Below are 16808 nucleotides of genomic sequence, written 5' to 3'. Positions count from 1 at the left end.
AACTGCATGCTGATCCCTTAGTGCAGAATAGCTTGGCTTGGATCCCTGCATTCAGTGTGGGCTGCTGTTTCTAATGGTTTCAGCCTGCTCTAGAGGCTTGGCTGGAAATATTTCTGCATGTAACAGACATCAAAGGCTGGGTTCATTGCCACAGATCGACAGGTAGGGCCCCCACTGCTTTCCAGCTCCTGCACCTGAGTGCTGTGGGTCTCTGCAGGTCCCGTGCCTGTCAGCCCTTGGATGCATCCCAGGGACCTCAGCACTGTGTGTCCCTGAGGGAATCAAACCTGTTCCCTGTGGCTATGCCATTTTACTTCCAGCTCAGACTTTTTTGTATTTCTTCAGAAGCATTACTTTGAAGAAAATCAGGGTTTTGTTCTAATGATTACAGACAAACTTTTGTAAGAAGTATTTCAGTTTTAGAGAAGCTCTGTTGCATCCCCCCTTCCCTTCAAGTGACACCTGTACACGAGAATAGTGAAGTCATTTTTATAGCCTTTTATTAGTGTGTAAGCACATCCATGGTGCATATAAAACTGTAACAGTTGACTTAATTTGAACAAATGATATTTTTCAGTAAGTGATTAAAAAGGCACTTCCACCTTGTGAATTGTGCATCAGGGGTGTAGTAACCAGGAGAAAACCCTATATTAATTGAATACTCAAAACAAAATGAAAGTTTAAGAAAAGATTAACTGACCAATGCCTTTTTTTCCCCTGCAACAATCTCACAAATCCTCTGTAGACTGTTAAAAATCCCCACCTTTTCAAATGCTTCATGGTACGAAAAGTTTTGGAGTACTTTTAGTGTCAATCTATACATTGGAGACAAGGCAGTTGTGCTTTTATCTGTCAGAGGAGTGGGTGTATGTGACCTTGACACTAAGAGTAGACTTATACAGTGCTAAATATCATCCTCCCTCCCTCCCCTTGCTGCAGTGCAATTTTTGAAGCGTGTTTATTCACTGGCTTTTGTTCCATTGAAATCTGCATCTCTTGCATCCATTTCGTTATCGATTCCGTCTGTTGCATTCTCAATTACTCTTCTGCCTCCAGATCTACGGGGTGGGGCAAAAGATGTTGGCTCATTTCCCCTCCTGCAGTAAGAGGGGAGAAAAATAGAAAAAGACAATCAGGTGCCAGGTCATTTGGAATCCTCACAAATAAGTAGAATTTTGTAACAGGACCTGTGGGGCTGATGGTTCTAAATGCAGAAAAGCCAAGAGCTGTGGGCCTCTAATTCCACTTTCTGTCCTGTAACTTGTAATTTGTGAACAGGTTGAGACTTCTAATTGCTTGGAAATTGGATTGGTTTCTTGTTCTTGTGTCTTTTTCCTCCTCTAAACATCAGCCCCAAATCACCCCCGCTCTTCCCCTCATTTCATTGTTTTCCCCTAAGGGAACTGCAACTGAAGGTACTTGAAAGGAGTGAAGAAGGGAGTGCTCACACACCACAGCAGAGGAGTGTCCCTCCTGTCCCTCTGGAGAGCAAGCAGACAGAGCAATTTGTACAGAATTTCTGCCCCCCGGTTCCTGCAGGGCCTGGGGCAGTGCTGTGGATGGCAGCAGACATTTCTGAGCCCACAGTGCACAGGCTGCACTGGTCAGAGCACCACAGGTGCTGTGACAGGAATGACACCCAGGCTCTCAGTCACTCCAATCTTTCCCAGCAGAGGGAGGAAACAGTCATTGCTTTGGAACTGTTGTAACCCAGGGACTGATGCTTAGCAGTGCAAGTGTCCTACAGGAGATGCTTTTCCCACTTTATCCCCATTTCCTCTCCCATCTCCCTCCCATCCCCATATATTTCACAGGCACATCCCAAGGCAGGGACACTTTGGTCCTCAAGGTTAATTTTTGGGGAGGTGTGAGCAAGTGAGACAGACAATGGGTTTGTCCCATGGCCTCCATTGCTAATGTGCTGTAAAGCATTTCAGTTTTGTGACATGGCCTCTCACTTGCCCCTCATTAAGCAAACCTTTGTAAAGGCTTGAGACCACAGATATAAGCAATAAAATCAATTCATGATTACTGGATATTGTGCCAAAAATACTAATTTGGTGTTAAATAGATCCGAGACTGCACTTTTGGGTACAGCAATCATGCCTAAATATTTAAAGGCTTGTCTTGTCCTTGCAGAAGACTAAGCCAGTGCCCTCTCTGAAGCAGCTGAATATTCAAGTCCAAAGTTCAGTCTTCCATATGAGGGAAGAGGGTAGGAACATTGGCTGGACTAACTTAGTTCAGAGGCATGCATCTGCATTTCCAAGATGGAAATGTGACATGTAGTCTGTTTTCCATAATTCTGCCCTTAAACTTACTTCAGTGTGAGCAGGCAATTAGCTAGCTCATAAAACTTCATGTAAGACCTGCTGACAATTAACCATGGTTGTGTTCTGGTGCTGATGGCATGTGTTGAGCACAGGGGTGTGTCATTTCTGTCCTGGTGTGTGCTTGGCATGGTCTAACAGCAGGGTCTCTTATTTTCCAGCACCAGAGATTTGTCATTATTTAGCAAATAGGTTCTAATTAGGTTAATAGATTTGTTAATTCTTGTTAATAAAGGAAGAGCTCTCCACACCCTTGGACTTGTGTTGTCTGTGGACTTGGTTACCCACAAGTCATTTGTGCTTCAGTAATTCACTGAAGTGCTGTGAGAGAACATGGGACTGGAGGGAATGACAGCAAGAGTCTCACCAAATTGTGCACAACAATTTTAGCTACAAAGTGAACTCCTTATCATACACTGACTACTTATTAAACTGTTGCAGTATGCATAAACTTACCAGTTCTTTAAACTGGTATTGGCCCTGTGGATAAACCATTTTGTTTATATCTGTTCCTCTTCAAGAAGTTTATGTGTTTGATAACATTCAGGTTGTCATTGGTATTAGTGCCTTTAGAACAGTGTGTGGATCTGGGATGAGCCTTCAGCACCAGTGTTTGCTCAGCACCTCTGTATTTAGTCTGCCTTTGAACTGGTGCTGCTGGAGTGGTGCTTGAGTAACATTCTGACTGGAAATATTAGGCTAACTAAAAGGCACATGCAAGGACAAGACATCATCTTTAAATATTTGTGTATTCACAGCAAAAATCCAGCATATGTAAAATAGAAAGTATACAAATATTACAAGGCAATAGCTCTTTAATTTTTGCAGTGCAGGTACTATTCCTGTGTCCAAAGAATGTGCTAATAAGTATAACATAATGCTGTGCTAGGTTACAGTGTCAGCTTTAATGTCTGTGTCCGTGCTCTGTGTTTTAATACAGTAAACAAGCAATTCAATGTCTGTAAAACAGCTCTAAAGGCCTCAGTAATAACTCTCTGTAAGCAATACAGGCACAGAGTGCTATGTCATGAAAGGCAAGGCTTTCTCTTTTGTCTGTGATTGTGTGGTGTGTGATAAATCACATGCAAGTACGGTCTTCCCAAATCTCAGGTGCATTAGATGGGCTCTTACCTTAGGTCAGCATTACAGTAGGCACAAGAAATACTGTGAAATTCTAATGACATGCTGTGACACTCCATATTCATTAGTCCTTTTAATCAATTTTACTAATCAGTGGTGTATTTTATTTGAAAAAATCTTACTTTTCATGGCAGTGCACAAAGATGATGTGCAAAAAAACCATTCATGCAAAAAAAATCAGAGTACTTGCTTAGGTACTCTGGTGGTAGAGCTTGTGAGAATGCAACGTTGGTAAGTCTATGTCAGTACATAACCTACTTGTAAGAAAGATGTATCACTGATGAACAGCTGATGGTAGCTAAATTATTGTAATATTTGTCTTTTTTGATAAAACAGATTAATGCCAAGATATCCAAGCCTTCACAGTTTGCAGAAACCTCACATAATTTTAACCAGGGCCAAAGAAAATGGAAATTTGTGCAATACAAGCTAGCTGCAAAGTTGAAGGCATGGTACCTGCTTAGTCATGCGAAGGTTCCTGTGTCCCTCTGAAACAGAGATAAAGAGTCCTGGCAGTTAAACTAGGCACATGGTCATGATCAGAGGTAGGTAATTACTTTTAAATAATTAAACAAAGTACATTACAGCCAATTACATAACATTTAGATAAAACAAAAATGAGCTATATAGTGTTCTATGTAAAAGGGCTGGACACAGCCACTGCTTCATAAAGCAGCCAGGAGCATGTAACTACCCAAGGTGGTGCTAGTGGAAAAGGCTGCTACATCCATAACCCTTCACTTGGAAGGGAATCCACATCCAGGAACACTGAAGCACGTTACTGGTAAGTAGTCTGGCAAACTACTTTGAGAACACAGGTAAACAGGTTCTTGTTTTTCATGTGATGTACTGTTGGTCTTAGGTAGAAGGCAAAATTTTATCGTGTAGTGATGCAGATAGAGCAATTTCTTTATAACTCAAGTCAGCCTCTATTTCAGTGAGCTCATGTTTTCAAACCCAGTGAGTGCAGAACTCAGGGATGTAGCTGACTGATCACAGCTTTATCTTTTTGCCATGCAGTTTTAACAAGAAAATGCAAAGGGATGTTTTAATCTTTTCCTTGGTCTGATGACACTGAACCCCATAGTGGTGAAGTCCAAAGAGACTTTGGAATAAGAATAATTTAATCTGCTTTGCTTTTTACTGCCTGTGATGTCCAAGACTGTTCACAGTCATTATGTGTGAGTTGTGCATGTGTGAAAGTGTGAAAAGCACAAGCATTTCTACACTTTTGTGACTGCTTCTGTACAAATAGATACAGCCGTTATATAAGGGGTGTTTTCAAAAGCAACCAAGCCTAATTCTTTTCCAATTGAAGCCAAAAGGATTTTGATTAGAGCAGAGTAAGGCCTGGCCATGTTATCACAGTTCATCTCAGCTGAAATCCTGATGCTGCTGCAGTCTATGGAATGCACTTCACTCCTGACTTGGGCCTTTTGTTCTGAGTGCCAAGCTAGCACGAGGAGTGAATAACTTCGCAGCATTAGCAGTGCCTGTTCCTCACCTGACGGATTTTTTCCCACTTTTGTAGTTCAGCTCTAAATGTCAAGGCTCTCAGTGAGTGGGAAGGGCTATCCCAAACAAGGGTACTCTACCTGAGCTTGCTCTTTAGTGCTGCAACCTCCCTGCCCAGGGCTTCATTGCTCTCATTGGCTTCGTCCAGCTCCCTCTGCAGCTTCCTGCGGTTGGCGTTGATGCGCTGGGACTCCTCCTCAGCCTCCTCCAGCTGCCTTTTCAGCTGCTTGAGCCGTACGTTGCCCTTCTCGGCCTAAAGGGAGATTTCAGAGTAATGCTTTAATTTGTAATACTTTATATTCCTTGTTTTAATTTCATGCTTCCATTGGGAGTTGTACTGAAGCATGACCTAAATCAAAGATGGAAGCTTCGAGCCTGAAAATAACTTGGCTTTGTGGGAGTTCATTTTGCTGATAGCTACTGTATTCAGACACAACCTCATTGTTTCTTTCTCTGCATAGTCCTGCCTCTGATTTTCTGGCTTGCAGATGGATTTGCATTAGAGAAAGCTAAAATTTTAATGTAAAATATGTTCAGCCTCTCTATTTGTGTTGCACCAAGGGTGTTGTGCACAGTCCTGTTTGCTGTGCAGTTAGACCGTTGTATCTGGCTGATTACCAGGACTTGTGCTTTGGCACTTGATGTAGCATGGAAGAATTATATTGTCCCATCTTTTAGTAAAGGACTGTATGGCTCTCCCAGCATAGAATGCAAGCACACAGTCTGCTTTCCAGAAGGGCATTTGCTTGAGGCACAACATGGAATCTTCCTTTCTTAGGGCAAAACCTAAAACCTCCTGTGCCCTTGTGACATGGTCTGTACCTGATCTTTGTACTGCTCTGCTTGCTTCCTCTCGTCCTCCACCTGCAGCAGTGCATCCTTCAGCTTCTTGTCCTTCTGGCGCATCGTCTTGGCCACTGTCTGCTTGTCTCTGCAATGACAGGGCAGTGTTTGGTGATGTGGAAGCTCTGGACTCTCCACCTGCCTTGGGCTTGTGGTTCATGAAATCAGCACCAAGAACCCCTGTGTTAAAGGTCCTACTGAATTTAACAGGTGAATTTGAATTCTAAGGAAAATTTTAAGGCATATTCTTCTGAGCAAAACAAAACCAAATATATGTCCCTGCTGTATGCTAGAGGTGCTCCAGGAGATGTGTTCTGAAACACAAGGTGATTTCCTGAAGGAATAATCCAACAAGTGGCACAATTTGTTATGGCAATTAACCTGGCAGAGTCATAGGGCAGTTACTCTAAAATGTAGGGGAGCAGATCCTTGCCTATGGTACCAGTAGAACTTTTCAGCAATAAAATGAATCTTAATCAGAAACTGTAGCAGCTCCAGTTGCTTGCCATATGTCTCAGGAATGTTAAGTGAGAGACTTTACCAAGTTTAGTGGCACTGAGAACCTGCTGACATAAATCCTGCTTGCCTTTGTTTATTTTCTGTCTCATTAACTGGAACAATAAATGGACAGCAGTGCCCTCTGGAGACCAGTACCTGGCTTCCTGTTCCAATTGCTCTTCGAGAGAAGAAATTTTGGCCTCCAGAGCAGCAATTGTGGCTTTGAATTTGTTCTTCACAGCTCCCTCCATCTCCTGCAGCTTGCTCTTTAGCTCTTTGTTCTGCCTCTCCAGTTGCTGCCGAGCGTTTTCGTTCTTCTGTGCAGTTGAGCGCTCTGTTGCCAGCTCATTGTTCAGCTGCTCTGCCTGCAAGGAGGGAAGGGATGCTGTCACAAGTGCAGCATGCTTTCAGACAAATGACAGGTGGCAATTTGGGAAGGCAATCCTCCAGATACTGAGAACCACAAGCAGCTTTTGCTGGAATATGAACAGAACTGTGTGCTGGAACGAGCTGTACCTGCTGTACTGCTTTCCTCATGCGGTCATTCATTGCCTCTATGTTGCCTTGCTCCTCTTCCAGCTCTTCCTCCAGCTGAGCAATTCTTGCCTCCAGGCGCCGTTTCTCATCCTGAAGGCTTGTCCTGGAAATGTAAATTTGAAAAGTGAGTAGTTCTGGCTCTGACCATATGTTATGATTGTATTGTGAGCTGCCAATAATTCAGGAAAGAACTAGATATTTCAATGGAAGTAGTCATATGTGTGCATGTTGTCTTGTCAAGGGCAGATGGCTGTTGGGAACAGAGCAAAACTTTTCTTGGCAGCATTAGTAGCACATTCAGAGCCTTGTGTGTAATTTGGTGTGTTCCTACCTTCCAGAGGCAGCGCTTGCAAGTTCCTCTGCCATCTCATCTTTCTCCTGGTCTGCTTGTTTGCGAGCTCTTTCTGCAGCAGCCAGGTCCTAGAGAAATGGAAAAAGCAGCATAGTAAGGAAATGAGTAAATGTTCAAGTAGTTATAGCATTATTCAGAGGACTGTAAATTTTCTAAAGCTGGTATGAGATGGATTGTCTTGTAACAGAATAAATTCTTGTCATGTCATAAATCCTAGGGAAGTACCATGAAATACACTTTATCCACCCTGTCAGCGGGTTTCTGTTTTATTTGTTTTAGTCACAAGATGGCCATTTAATACAGGTAGGAATAATAGCACTAAGCCCTCAAGAATTTATTGCTATTGAAAACAATTTGTGTTGGATCATACAGTTCATTTCCCTTTAAGGCTGGGGATCTGTACCTTCTTCCAAGGTGATTTTTTTCAGCTCAATCTGACTGTGCTCAGATGTAAATCCAGCAGCTTTAGTGGAGTGTGTGGAGCACATGGAACTTGTTACAAGTTCGGTCCCTAAGAGCTGTTAGATTGCTTCACTGCCAGTTCTGTTTTGCTACTGAAGGCCATGTGTAATCTCCTTCATTCTGCTGTAGGTTTCCCACTTTACCTCCTGAAGCTGCAGGAGTTCTGCTTCCAGACTCTTTGCTTTCTTCTCATTTTCTCTGGCTGTAGAAAATATTTCTTCTCTGGCAGCCCGTGCATCATCCAGCTCTCGCTGGTAGTCCTTCATCTGAGCCTTGTTGAAAAGAATAACAAATTTGTTACAATTTCAGTTGAAAGAAATGTGGATGGAACAGAACACATACACAGTTACATTGTCATAATGCTGCTGAAGTTTTTTTTTTTTTTTGCAGAGATCTGTTAGCACATATTGGAAAGATCTGAAATGCTATTCCAAGGTGGGCAATGCTTCCACTTGAACACTGCATCTTTTGTAATGCCTATGGTCCTCTGAATATTTGAGTACATGTAGAATTGTAATGTTTCTGATTAAGAACATTTTTGTTGTTTAGTTGTCAGCATGTGACAGAACAGTTGATATGGAGGTTTAAAATATAAACAGGAACATGATAATTCAGAGACAACCTGATTTCCGAACAGTCTTTTATGCTCAAGAGTCAAGTGTTAGAGCCCAGATTGAAGCCTTGTAATAGATTTTATCTTACAGTCCTTTCTTTTCATGTGAATCTTTGTTTTCCTCCATATGGGTAAGTCAGAAGCATGAAATTCAAGATTTTAATAATTTGCCCTGTGAAATTTTCCACTGTCATTCAAACTGAGCATTCAAATACTGATATTTGAATGTGGCAGTCTAGTTAAAATTCCCCCTCTGACCAATCATCTGTAATGGGCATCAAGCTCACAGATGTCACCTAACTTCTGTATTGTGATTGTATAAGACACAACAGTGGGAAAAACTGTCTTTTTGGGGTTACTTACCTGTAATTTGCGAAGCTGTTTGATGGCTTCTTCCCGACCTTTGTTGGCAGAGTCAGCCTGGCTCTCCAGGTCTTTAACATCCATCTCCAGCTTCTTCTTGGCAGCAGCTGCCAGGGCACGTTGCTTCCGCTCATCTTCCAGTTCAGTTTCATATTCATGGAGCTGATCATTAAGGAAAACAAGTTCAGTTTAGCAAAGTCCTTGGGGACTCTTAAACACTCTGAATAGTGGGTACAGACCCCATATCTCTGTTAACTGTGACTTCCCTGGCAGTTTAAACAGATTCCCATTTTGTCCCAAAATTAAAAGCTTTTGAAAGGACTCAGCATTTTGGGTCCTGTATTCATGGAAATGTGTGTATTATAAGATGATGACTACAGCAGTTGTCCTTGCTGTCACAGCATTTCTGTACGAATAAGTTTTATCCAATAAGTTTTATCCAATAAGTTTTATCTCCAATGCTTTTGTATGCATCCAGTGTACCTTGGGAAGGCAGATCTATTAGAAGTTGTCTTTTTTTACTTGCACTGAGAATACAGAGAATGTGGTTCTGACTGCCAGAAATAGCAATTCATATGTTTTATACTATATTGATTGTAGAGTTAAATAGCTACATTTGTTGGTAACTGTGCATCTGCTACTGAAACAGGGAACCCTCCCTGCCTTCTTTAGTACAATAACCCTTTTTTTCTTCCTCTTTTTTGTTTTAATCACCAAGTTCAAGGCAATGTAATGATTTTTTCATTCTAGTTAGTGAGATACTTTAATAATGGCACTAGGTTGGGGCCTTTCAACTGGCTTGGTTATATATTTAAGACAGTAGTTGGCAATGGTACCTGTCTGAGGAGTTGTCTTTTCTTCTCCTCATTCTGTTCATCTCTGGCTTGTAAATCTCTTTCAAACTGGCCTTTCAGAGCCTGCATGTTAACTTCCAACCTGAGTTTGGCATCCTCTGCAGCCTGTAGCTCATCCTCCAGCTCTTCTAATTGTGTCTTCATCTCTTCTACTTGCTGTTCCAGGGTCCGTTTAGATTTCTCCAATTCATGGACCTTTAAGGCAATGAGAATTTAATAGATTTGTTATGACAAATGAGAATAATTCTAGTTATACACAGTATACCTGCAGTGTAGGCCACATTTGAAACTATCAGGTGTGGACAATGAACCATCTAATTTACACTGAAAATGCTAAATTAGTTTTATTTTGTACTTGCAAAACCATCTTAAAACAACGAGATTCTCTTTATCCCAATCTTTCGGTTTTCATCTAGTCAAATATCACAATTTAATTCATTTAATATTAGAAATAATATAATCATATATCTGTAATAAAAGAAGTGATTGGCAATGCAGAAGTGGAAATTTGCTGCAGTTATGTAAGTAAATATAAGCCAGGTGGCAAAGTCAAATATAACTAATAAAATAAGATTTGCAGAGTTTACCATTTCAAAGAAGTGTAATAAACTAATACATATCAGTTAGAATCTTCATGCTTGAAGTTATGTTAAAAATAAACATAGCCTACAGTTACTTTGCCAAGTCCCTTGAAAGTTTGGACACAAATGGAAAAACCTTTGAATTTTTTATGAAATATCTGATCTTGCTGAATGGATTTGTGTGCTGCAGAGAATTTCCCACACTGGAAACAATTATATATTCTTTTAGCTGCTATTTTAAGTTATTGTTGTGGAGATTGTTCTAAGGCCAAAACTTACATTCTTGCCAACGTCATCTTTGGAGCTAACGAGATCTTCCATTTCAGCTTTCAACATTTTGTTTGTTCTCTCCAGTTCTTCTTTGGCTTCCAAAGCCTCTTCAAGTGCTCGAGCCAAGGACAGAGCCTTTGTTTCCTTTTCTCTAGCTTCAGCTTCTGCTCTGTCCCTTTCATCTGCATATTTGGAGGAGATGTTCTTCTCTTCAGCTAGCATCTGTGAAAAGGTAGTGTGAATTCAGGAGGTCATTAATAACAGGCTTTTCTATTGCAGCTGTTTTGTCAGTTGTTAATGACAGAGAAAAGTCTCTGCTTTTGATAAAGGCACATAAATACAAAATTAAACATTTCTTGTATAATTAAATTTTAGTTAATTCTTTTGTCCCTGTGTCCCAGTGGACACTCTGTGAGTTCCAGACAGGTGATAACAGAGCAAGGGAAAATCTGAAGTCCATACCTGGTCAAACTTCTTCTGTTTCTTCTCCAGGTTAGAGACCAACTGACGCTGGTTGTCCAAGTCCACCACCAGGTCATCCAGCTCCTGCTGGAGTCTGTTCTTGGTTTTTTCCAGTTTGTCGTAAGAAGCAGCCTTTTCCTCAAACTGTTGTGTGAGACTTTCAATTTCTTTCTGAAGTTTCTTTTTGCCTTCTTCCATGAACTCTACTGTGGTGGTAAATTCCTGTATCTTCTTCTTAGAGTCAGAGAGCTGAAATTTGAATTCAGAGGACAAATCTTTGTAGCTGTGACAACAAAACTTGGCAGACAGACAAAAACTTGGCCAGGAGACGGCCAAGACCTGAGGCTTTCCTAGTCTGACCTGTGTGAAGTTGGTGGCAGGTACCCATCACCAGCCTCCATAAAATGAGGCAGAGCACAGACCTAGGATGCACATAGAGGCCTTGTGTGCAAGACTATGTGTGGAGCTACCTTGCATTTGTACCTGTCCTAGGGATGACATTTTAAAGGACAGGGGGACTGCTGCCTGCATTTTGGAGCACCACTGGTGCCATCTGGGCTAACAGCACAAATTCCCTGAAGGTCCATGTGCTGTGCCAGGATAATTCTACAGATCCTCTGCAACTGCCAACACAGCTCTCAGTGATGGGGCTAATGATTTCATTATGGCACTGATACCTGTATTGTCAGTGTTGAAATATGTCTCTCCACATTTTGTTTTGCTTCTGTTTCTTCATCCAACTGCTCCTGCAAGCTGTTCTTTTCATCCTCCAACTGGCGGAGCTTGGTGGACACATTGAGCTTCTGCCGCGTTTCTTCCTGAAGCAGCTCCTGCAGTCACCACAGCAATTGGCAAGACAGTCATTAGTTTAGGTCTTTTTATTGTGCATTTTATGAATATTGTAGGTGAGCTGATCTTGGATGCAAGTTTACCTGTGTATCTTGTAGCTGAGATCCTAAGGCTGCAACGTCTTTGGTCAACTTGATATTTTTGCCTTCTGCTTCATTGAGCAGACTGGTGACATTTTCAACCTCCACCTGTGAGATGCCACAGAGAATAAACTCAGTTATTTTGCAAAGCTTCAATATCTTCCTTAATCTTTAGTTTCCTTGGGTTTGTCTGAAATCTTATCTAATGCCATTTTTTGCCTAGTTTACCACAGTATTTATTATCCTATATCTAGTCATATTCATAAAGCAATAGTAGTATGTTCCTTTCAATGAACTGCAAAGGAGAATGGGGATTTTTGGTGGATTTCCTTCCTCTTCCCAAGTTTGACAGAAGTTGATGCATTTGATTATATTTTCTTATTTATCCACCATCTTAAAATAATAAAGCAAAACTTACTGCAGCTATGAACAAGATGCAACAATAAGCTTGATTAGTATATCTGGACATTGAACATCTACCAGAGAACCATTTAAAATGATCTTCAGTTATTTCTTAAACTGTAGCTAAGTGAGCATTCTCCTTTCATTGTCATCTTTTCTGAGCACATGTGTTTAATAGCTGTCTAATATATTTCCAAAAGCCACACACCTGTTAATCTTCCCCACCAGCCAGAAATGAACAAACAGAAAGAAACTGTCAGATCTGCATCATGGTCACTGAATCAGTGATGGCATTACAGACTGCAGCACGTACAGAGGGGTGGTGAGACTAAAAGCTCCCTGTTCCATGAGATGGACTGGTTGTAGTTGATTAATTGTGTGGTAATTGAGGTAGGAGTTTAAGTTGACAAAAAATGAGCATTTTGGCTGCAGGGCAGTAATTCCTCTAGATAAACTGGGCTTCTCAGTCCCATGGTGTCACAGCAAAGCATCAAACTCCTTCCTACCTGTAATTTATGGACTTTTTCATTGAGTTCTGTCCGAACACGCTCTCCCTCAGTGTATTTGGACTGTAAATCCTGCAGCTGTACTTCCAGCTTCTTCTTCTTGTGCTCCACATCTTGTTTGGCCTGATTCAGGCTCCTGACTTCATTAGCCAGATCAGCATTGTCTTTCTCCAGTGACTGTTTGGCCTTATCCAAGTTTGCTTTAGCCTACAAGCATGTGAAGAAGTGAATAAATAAAGATGATTTATAAGAGTAAATTGTGTTATCTAGGAGTGGTTTTCAATGAGATGGATTTCTGTTTACCCGTTTAAATTGTTCCAGCTGGTCTGTGAGCTCTTCCACAGCCTGAGTGTGTTTTTGCCTCATCTCCTGGACCTGGGCTTCATGGGTTCGGGTCTCCTCCTCCAGGGCTCTCTTCAGCACTGTGACCTCCTGCTCACGCTTTGCTCTGGAAGGTGACAGACATCAGTGGAGCAGCAGCAGCAAAGAGCGTTCCAGCCCTACTGCAATGCCCGTGAACTGAGCTTGGGGACGTTCCTTTTTGTCCCTTGTGCTACACATCCATACCTGAGCTCCTGCTGGGCGGCTGTGGTATCCAAAGTGTCCTCAAGCTCTGTCTTAAGAGCCTCCAGCTCTTCACCGAGGTCTCTCTTTTGCTTTTCTGCTTTGTTTCTTGCAGCTTTTTCAGACTCCAAGTCTTCCTGGAGATCAGAAATTACAGATTCCAATTCACGGATCTTCTTCAGGGCGTTGTTCTTGTGAGTAGTTTCATCTTCAAGCCTTTTTGAAAAAAGAACATTTCATTTTAGAAATGTAAAAAAGTAATAACAAACTATTTCACTTTGAGGAAGTCAGTATACACTGAAGATTTATAAGTTCTGTGCAAGAAAGTGCCAAAGAAAGGGAGACTGATGCAAAAAAGATCAGACAGCTGTACTTTAGCCGGATGCAGTGTCTGGAGATGCTGATCAGTTGATTCAGCAAGTTTTGGTGGAGTGTTTTCCCTCTTAAATTTATTTTAAAAATCCACAGAGATTCTGGAGTGGTTCAAGATCAGGCTCTTAATTAATTTTTGCCTATTGCCTATGAATTAAATTGTTACATTTCATCATACTTGACAGCACTGCCCTTGCCTGTGGGAAGAGCAGTTTTCATTGATACCTGGAGGTAATTCAATAAAATAGATTATTTGTCTATGGAACAAGCAATAGCATAATTACTTTTCACAAAAGGACATTTGGAAAATGGGGAGGCACATGGAGGGGATGAACTGAGAGATGAGATTCATGGCTGGAGCTTCTCACTGTCTGGGGAGGGGCAAGATAAGTTCCAGCCTGGGCTTTCCACCGTGTGCAGACCCAGGAGTGAGTACCTGGCCAGAGCAGCCTGCAGCTCTTCCTCCTTCTTGGCCAGTTGTGCCTTCAGGTCAGCAATTTGTGCCTGGAGCTCTGCAATCTGCTCATGCAGATCATTTGCCTCCCCTTCCAGCTTCCTCTTAGCTTTGTCCAGTTCTTGTCTGCTCTTCTCTTCCTTCTTCAGCCGCACTGGAAAAGGAGGGATTTTGGTCACCAGACTGTGGTAGTGCCAGGAGTCCTTAATCTAAACTCAAACAAATGGTTCTGGTCTCCAGTGTGGCCATGCATTTAACTACAGGTCACTGTGTTTTTGGAGCGACATGTAATGCCTTATTTCTAGCCATCCTGAAGAATAATTTCTTTATCTTTCTCCAACATAAGCATTTTTTCCCCTCATTTTTCTCTCTACTCTTTTATATATAAGGAATAAAAGATTTCTGTTGTTTGGCAGCGTGAAGATTTGGTGATTATCACCAAACTGGGTTCAGCATAAAAAATTTGGAAATACCCCACACAATTTTAAAAATGTCTCCAGATTGTTGAGGTTTTTTTGTTCTGTGCCAAGGAAAAAGAAGAAATTCTACAAACCCTAATAGACTATTGTTCATATTACCTTCAAGTTCAGAAATCATGGATTCATGTTTGTTCTTGAGCTTTGTAAGATTTTTGGCTTTTTCTTCTTCTTCTGCAAGATTTGTTGTTAGATCACTTATTCTTTCCTCAAGTTGTTTTCTTTCCTTAAGAAAAATAAAATATTTCTGTTAGCAAACGTGTCTGTCATTGGTGATTATAAATCAACTCTTTGCCAACCAAAAATGTCCAAGAGATTGTCCTTTTATGCTGTACTTCTTGAGATTGAAGTGATACATTTCAATTTTTCAGTTACAGATGAGCTATGGAGGGGTGTCTATGACTTTTATGTTCTCTAAGCTTCTGCTCTTAAAATCTTGGGCTCTCTCTGATGCCTGCTAAGTACAGGGCCCAGCTTACAGGAGCAATCCCTTTCAAAAAGTACTGGAAGACATTCTTATTTTCCAGTTTTAATAATGAAGTTTTATTGAAATTAGTTGAAAACCAAGAGAATTATTTAGTCTGCTCTTGGATAGAAGATATGTCTTCCACTGATTGTGCATGACTGCTGTAAATATTTTGCTCAAAAATATTGTTGCTACAACAGAGTAGTTTTACACAATTTTGGATTGTTTAAATGGGCACAGAGAAATAATCAGAAATGCATTTGATACAGGCAGGACTGATGGTCTAGTGTAACTATTTCTCTCAACTATAAAGTTGAGAGAAAACCTTCTTTTCCACTAGAAAACCTTCTTTTCCATGAGATTAGATAGTCAAGAGTGTTCCTAGCATTCCAGTGGAAAAGAAGGTTTTCTCTCAACTTCCACTATTTTCAGAGTAAGAAAGTGGACCTAGAACTCACCTTGCTTAGCTTGTTATTCTGATCTTCCATTACCAGAATATCATCTTCCATTTTCTTTATCTTGCTATCTGCTGCTACTTTTTCAAGTTGCAGTTTCTGCCTTGCTTCTTCTTCTTGTTCCAGCTGTTCCTCAAGGTCCTTTGGGGGGGAAAAGAAACCCACAAAACATGAATTCTAGAAATCAAATACTACTTCTACAGTTCTTAAAAAATGCTTAATGCTTATTACTGTATGTTGTAAACTTTGTTGTTTTTATAAAGAACTAGACAATCTGTAATACTTGACAATATACAAGGAAAGATTTGTTAATGTTTTAGAGAAAATGTTAGGGTTGAGATGAGGAAGAGGAGCGCTCTGGAGGAAAGAGCATCAATTGATTGTCCTTCCTTCAGTAGCACAGACATACATCCTACAGAGGGTTGTGCAGCAAGCACTGTCCTAGGATCTGAGGTTTTTCTGTCTCTCTTGTGTCCCAGTGAGATCCAAGCTACTGTTTGTATTTGTCACTTATCTCTCCTTACCAGCATTTGTTGTTGCATCTTTTTCTTCTCTGCCTGCAGCTGCTGGCTGCGTTCCTCCTCCTCCTCGATCCTGGCTTCCATCTCATGCAGGACCTCTTCCAGCTCTTGTTTCTTAGCAGCTAAACGGACTCTCATCTCCTCAGCCTCAGCATACAGCTCAGTTTCTGCCTGAAGCTTCTCTGCCAGGAGGTTCTTCTCTTCAACAAGCTGCATAAATAAAATGGAGAGGAAGTTAAGCTTGGAGTGCAAGTTGGTTGTTTTCCTGGACATTGCTGGGGTGCAGGCAGGCAGCTCCACCACACATTCTTGTGTGGATGTTGGGCCTTTACTGAAGGGACTGGGAGCTTGTCTGCACTGACCTTTTGCTCTGGACCATTGCTATGAAGACAATCACAAGTGCAAAGGAGAGAGATACCTTTATTATAACAGCTTCTAGACATGGTCAAAGAACAGCTAGTGGCTCAGAGCTGTAAATCACCTGTGAGTGTTTCTGTTCCAGCTCCTTCAATTCACTCTCTGCTTTTTGTTGTTTTTCCTTAGTTTTTTGTAACTCTTCATCCTTGGCCTGCATTTCTTCCTCTTGGCGGGTGACTTGCAGCAGTGGTTTCACCTGGAAATGGAAAGGTTTTTTAGAATGTTTCCTGTCAGCATTTGTGTTGCTGAGCATGGACTCAAGGACTGACTGGCACTAATGGTAGTGCTGCTATTGCTCAAGACTGGGCAGATACTGTCCAGCCAAGCTTGATGGGAACATCTTTAAAGCCCCAAGCCTTAGAAGTGTTGCTCTTGGCTGTCTCTGTGTTAATTCCTGGGGCCTTGTGAGCACCTCTGCCTCTGATA

The 16808-nt window shown here is 41.4% G+C and overlaps 1 protein-coding gene across 3 annotated transcripts in view; it reads right to left on the bottom strand.

The window, feature by feature from the left end:
- Positions 1-483: 483 nt before the first annotated feature.
- The window catches only part of MYH11 (myosin heavy chain 11), a 54291-nt gene continuing 37966 nt past the window's right edge, over positions 484-16808 (bottom strand). For 2 of the 3 annotated variants that reach the window (XM_005487682.3, XM_014267509.3), the window contains 21 exons: positions 16447-16578; positions 15969-16175; positions 15448-15585; positions 14626-14749; positions 14030-14201; positions 13225-13437; positions 12961-13105; positions 12658-12864; positions 11753-11857; positions 11498-11650; positions 10821-11069; positions 10368-10580; positions 9490-9702; positions 8654-8815; positions 7821-7949; positions 7195-7283; positions 6843-6966; positions 6483-6691; positions 5808-5916; positions 5066-5238; positions 484-1097 (listed from right to left, as the gene is read on the bottom strand). In XM_005487682.3, the coding sequence (XP_005487739.1) occupies positions 959-1097; positions 5066-5238; positions 5808-5916; positions 6483-6691; positions 6843-6966; positions 7195-7283; positions 7821-7949; positions 8654-8815; positions 9490-9702; positions 10368-10580; positions 10821-11069; positions 11498-11650; positions 11753-11857; positions 12658-12864; positions 12961-13105; positions 13225-13437; positions 14030-14201; positions 14626-14749; positions 15448-15585; positions 15969-16175; positions 16447-16578 (3405 nt within the window). In that variant the 3' untranslated portion in view covers positions 484-958. Of the gene's footprint in view, positions 1098-3926; positions 3959-5065; positions 5239-5807; positions 5917-6482; positions 6692-6842; positions 6967-7194; positions 7284-7820; positions 7950-8653; positions 8816-9489; positions 9703-10367; positions 10581-10820; positions 11070-11497; positions 11651-11752; positions 11858-12657; positions 12865-12960; positions 13106-13224; positions 13438-14029; positions 14202-14625; positions 14750-15447; positions 15586-15968; positions 16176-16446; positions 16579-16808 lie in introns of all 3 variants that reach the window. The other variant, XM_005487685.3, reaches the window with a different exon arrangement.

Source organism: Zonotrichia albicollis, chromosome 16, assembly GCF_047830755.1.
Source record: "Zonotrichia albicollis isolate bZonAlb1 chromosome 16, bZonAlb1.hap1, whole genome shotgun sequence".
Taxonomy (NCBI): domain Eukaryota; kingdom Metazoa; phylum Chordata; class Aves; order Passeriformes; family Passerellidae; genus Zonotrichia; species Zonotrichia albicollis.
This window is presented reverse-complemented; position numbering and strand designations above follow the sequence as displayed.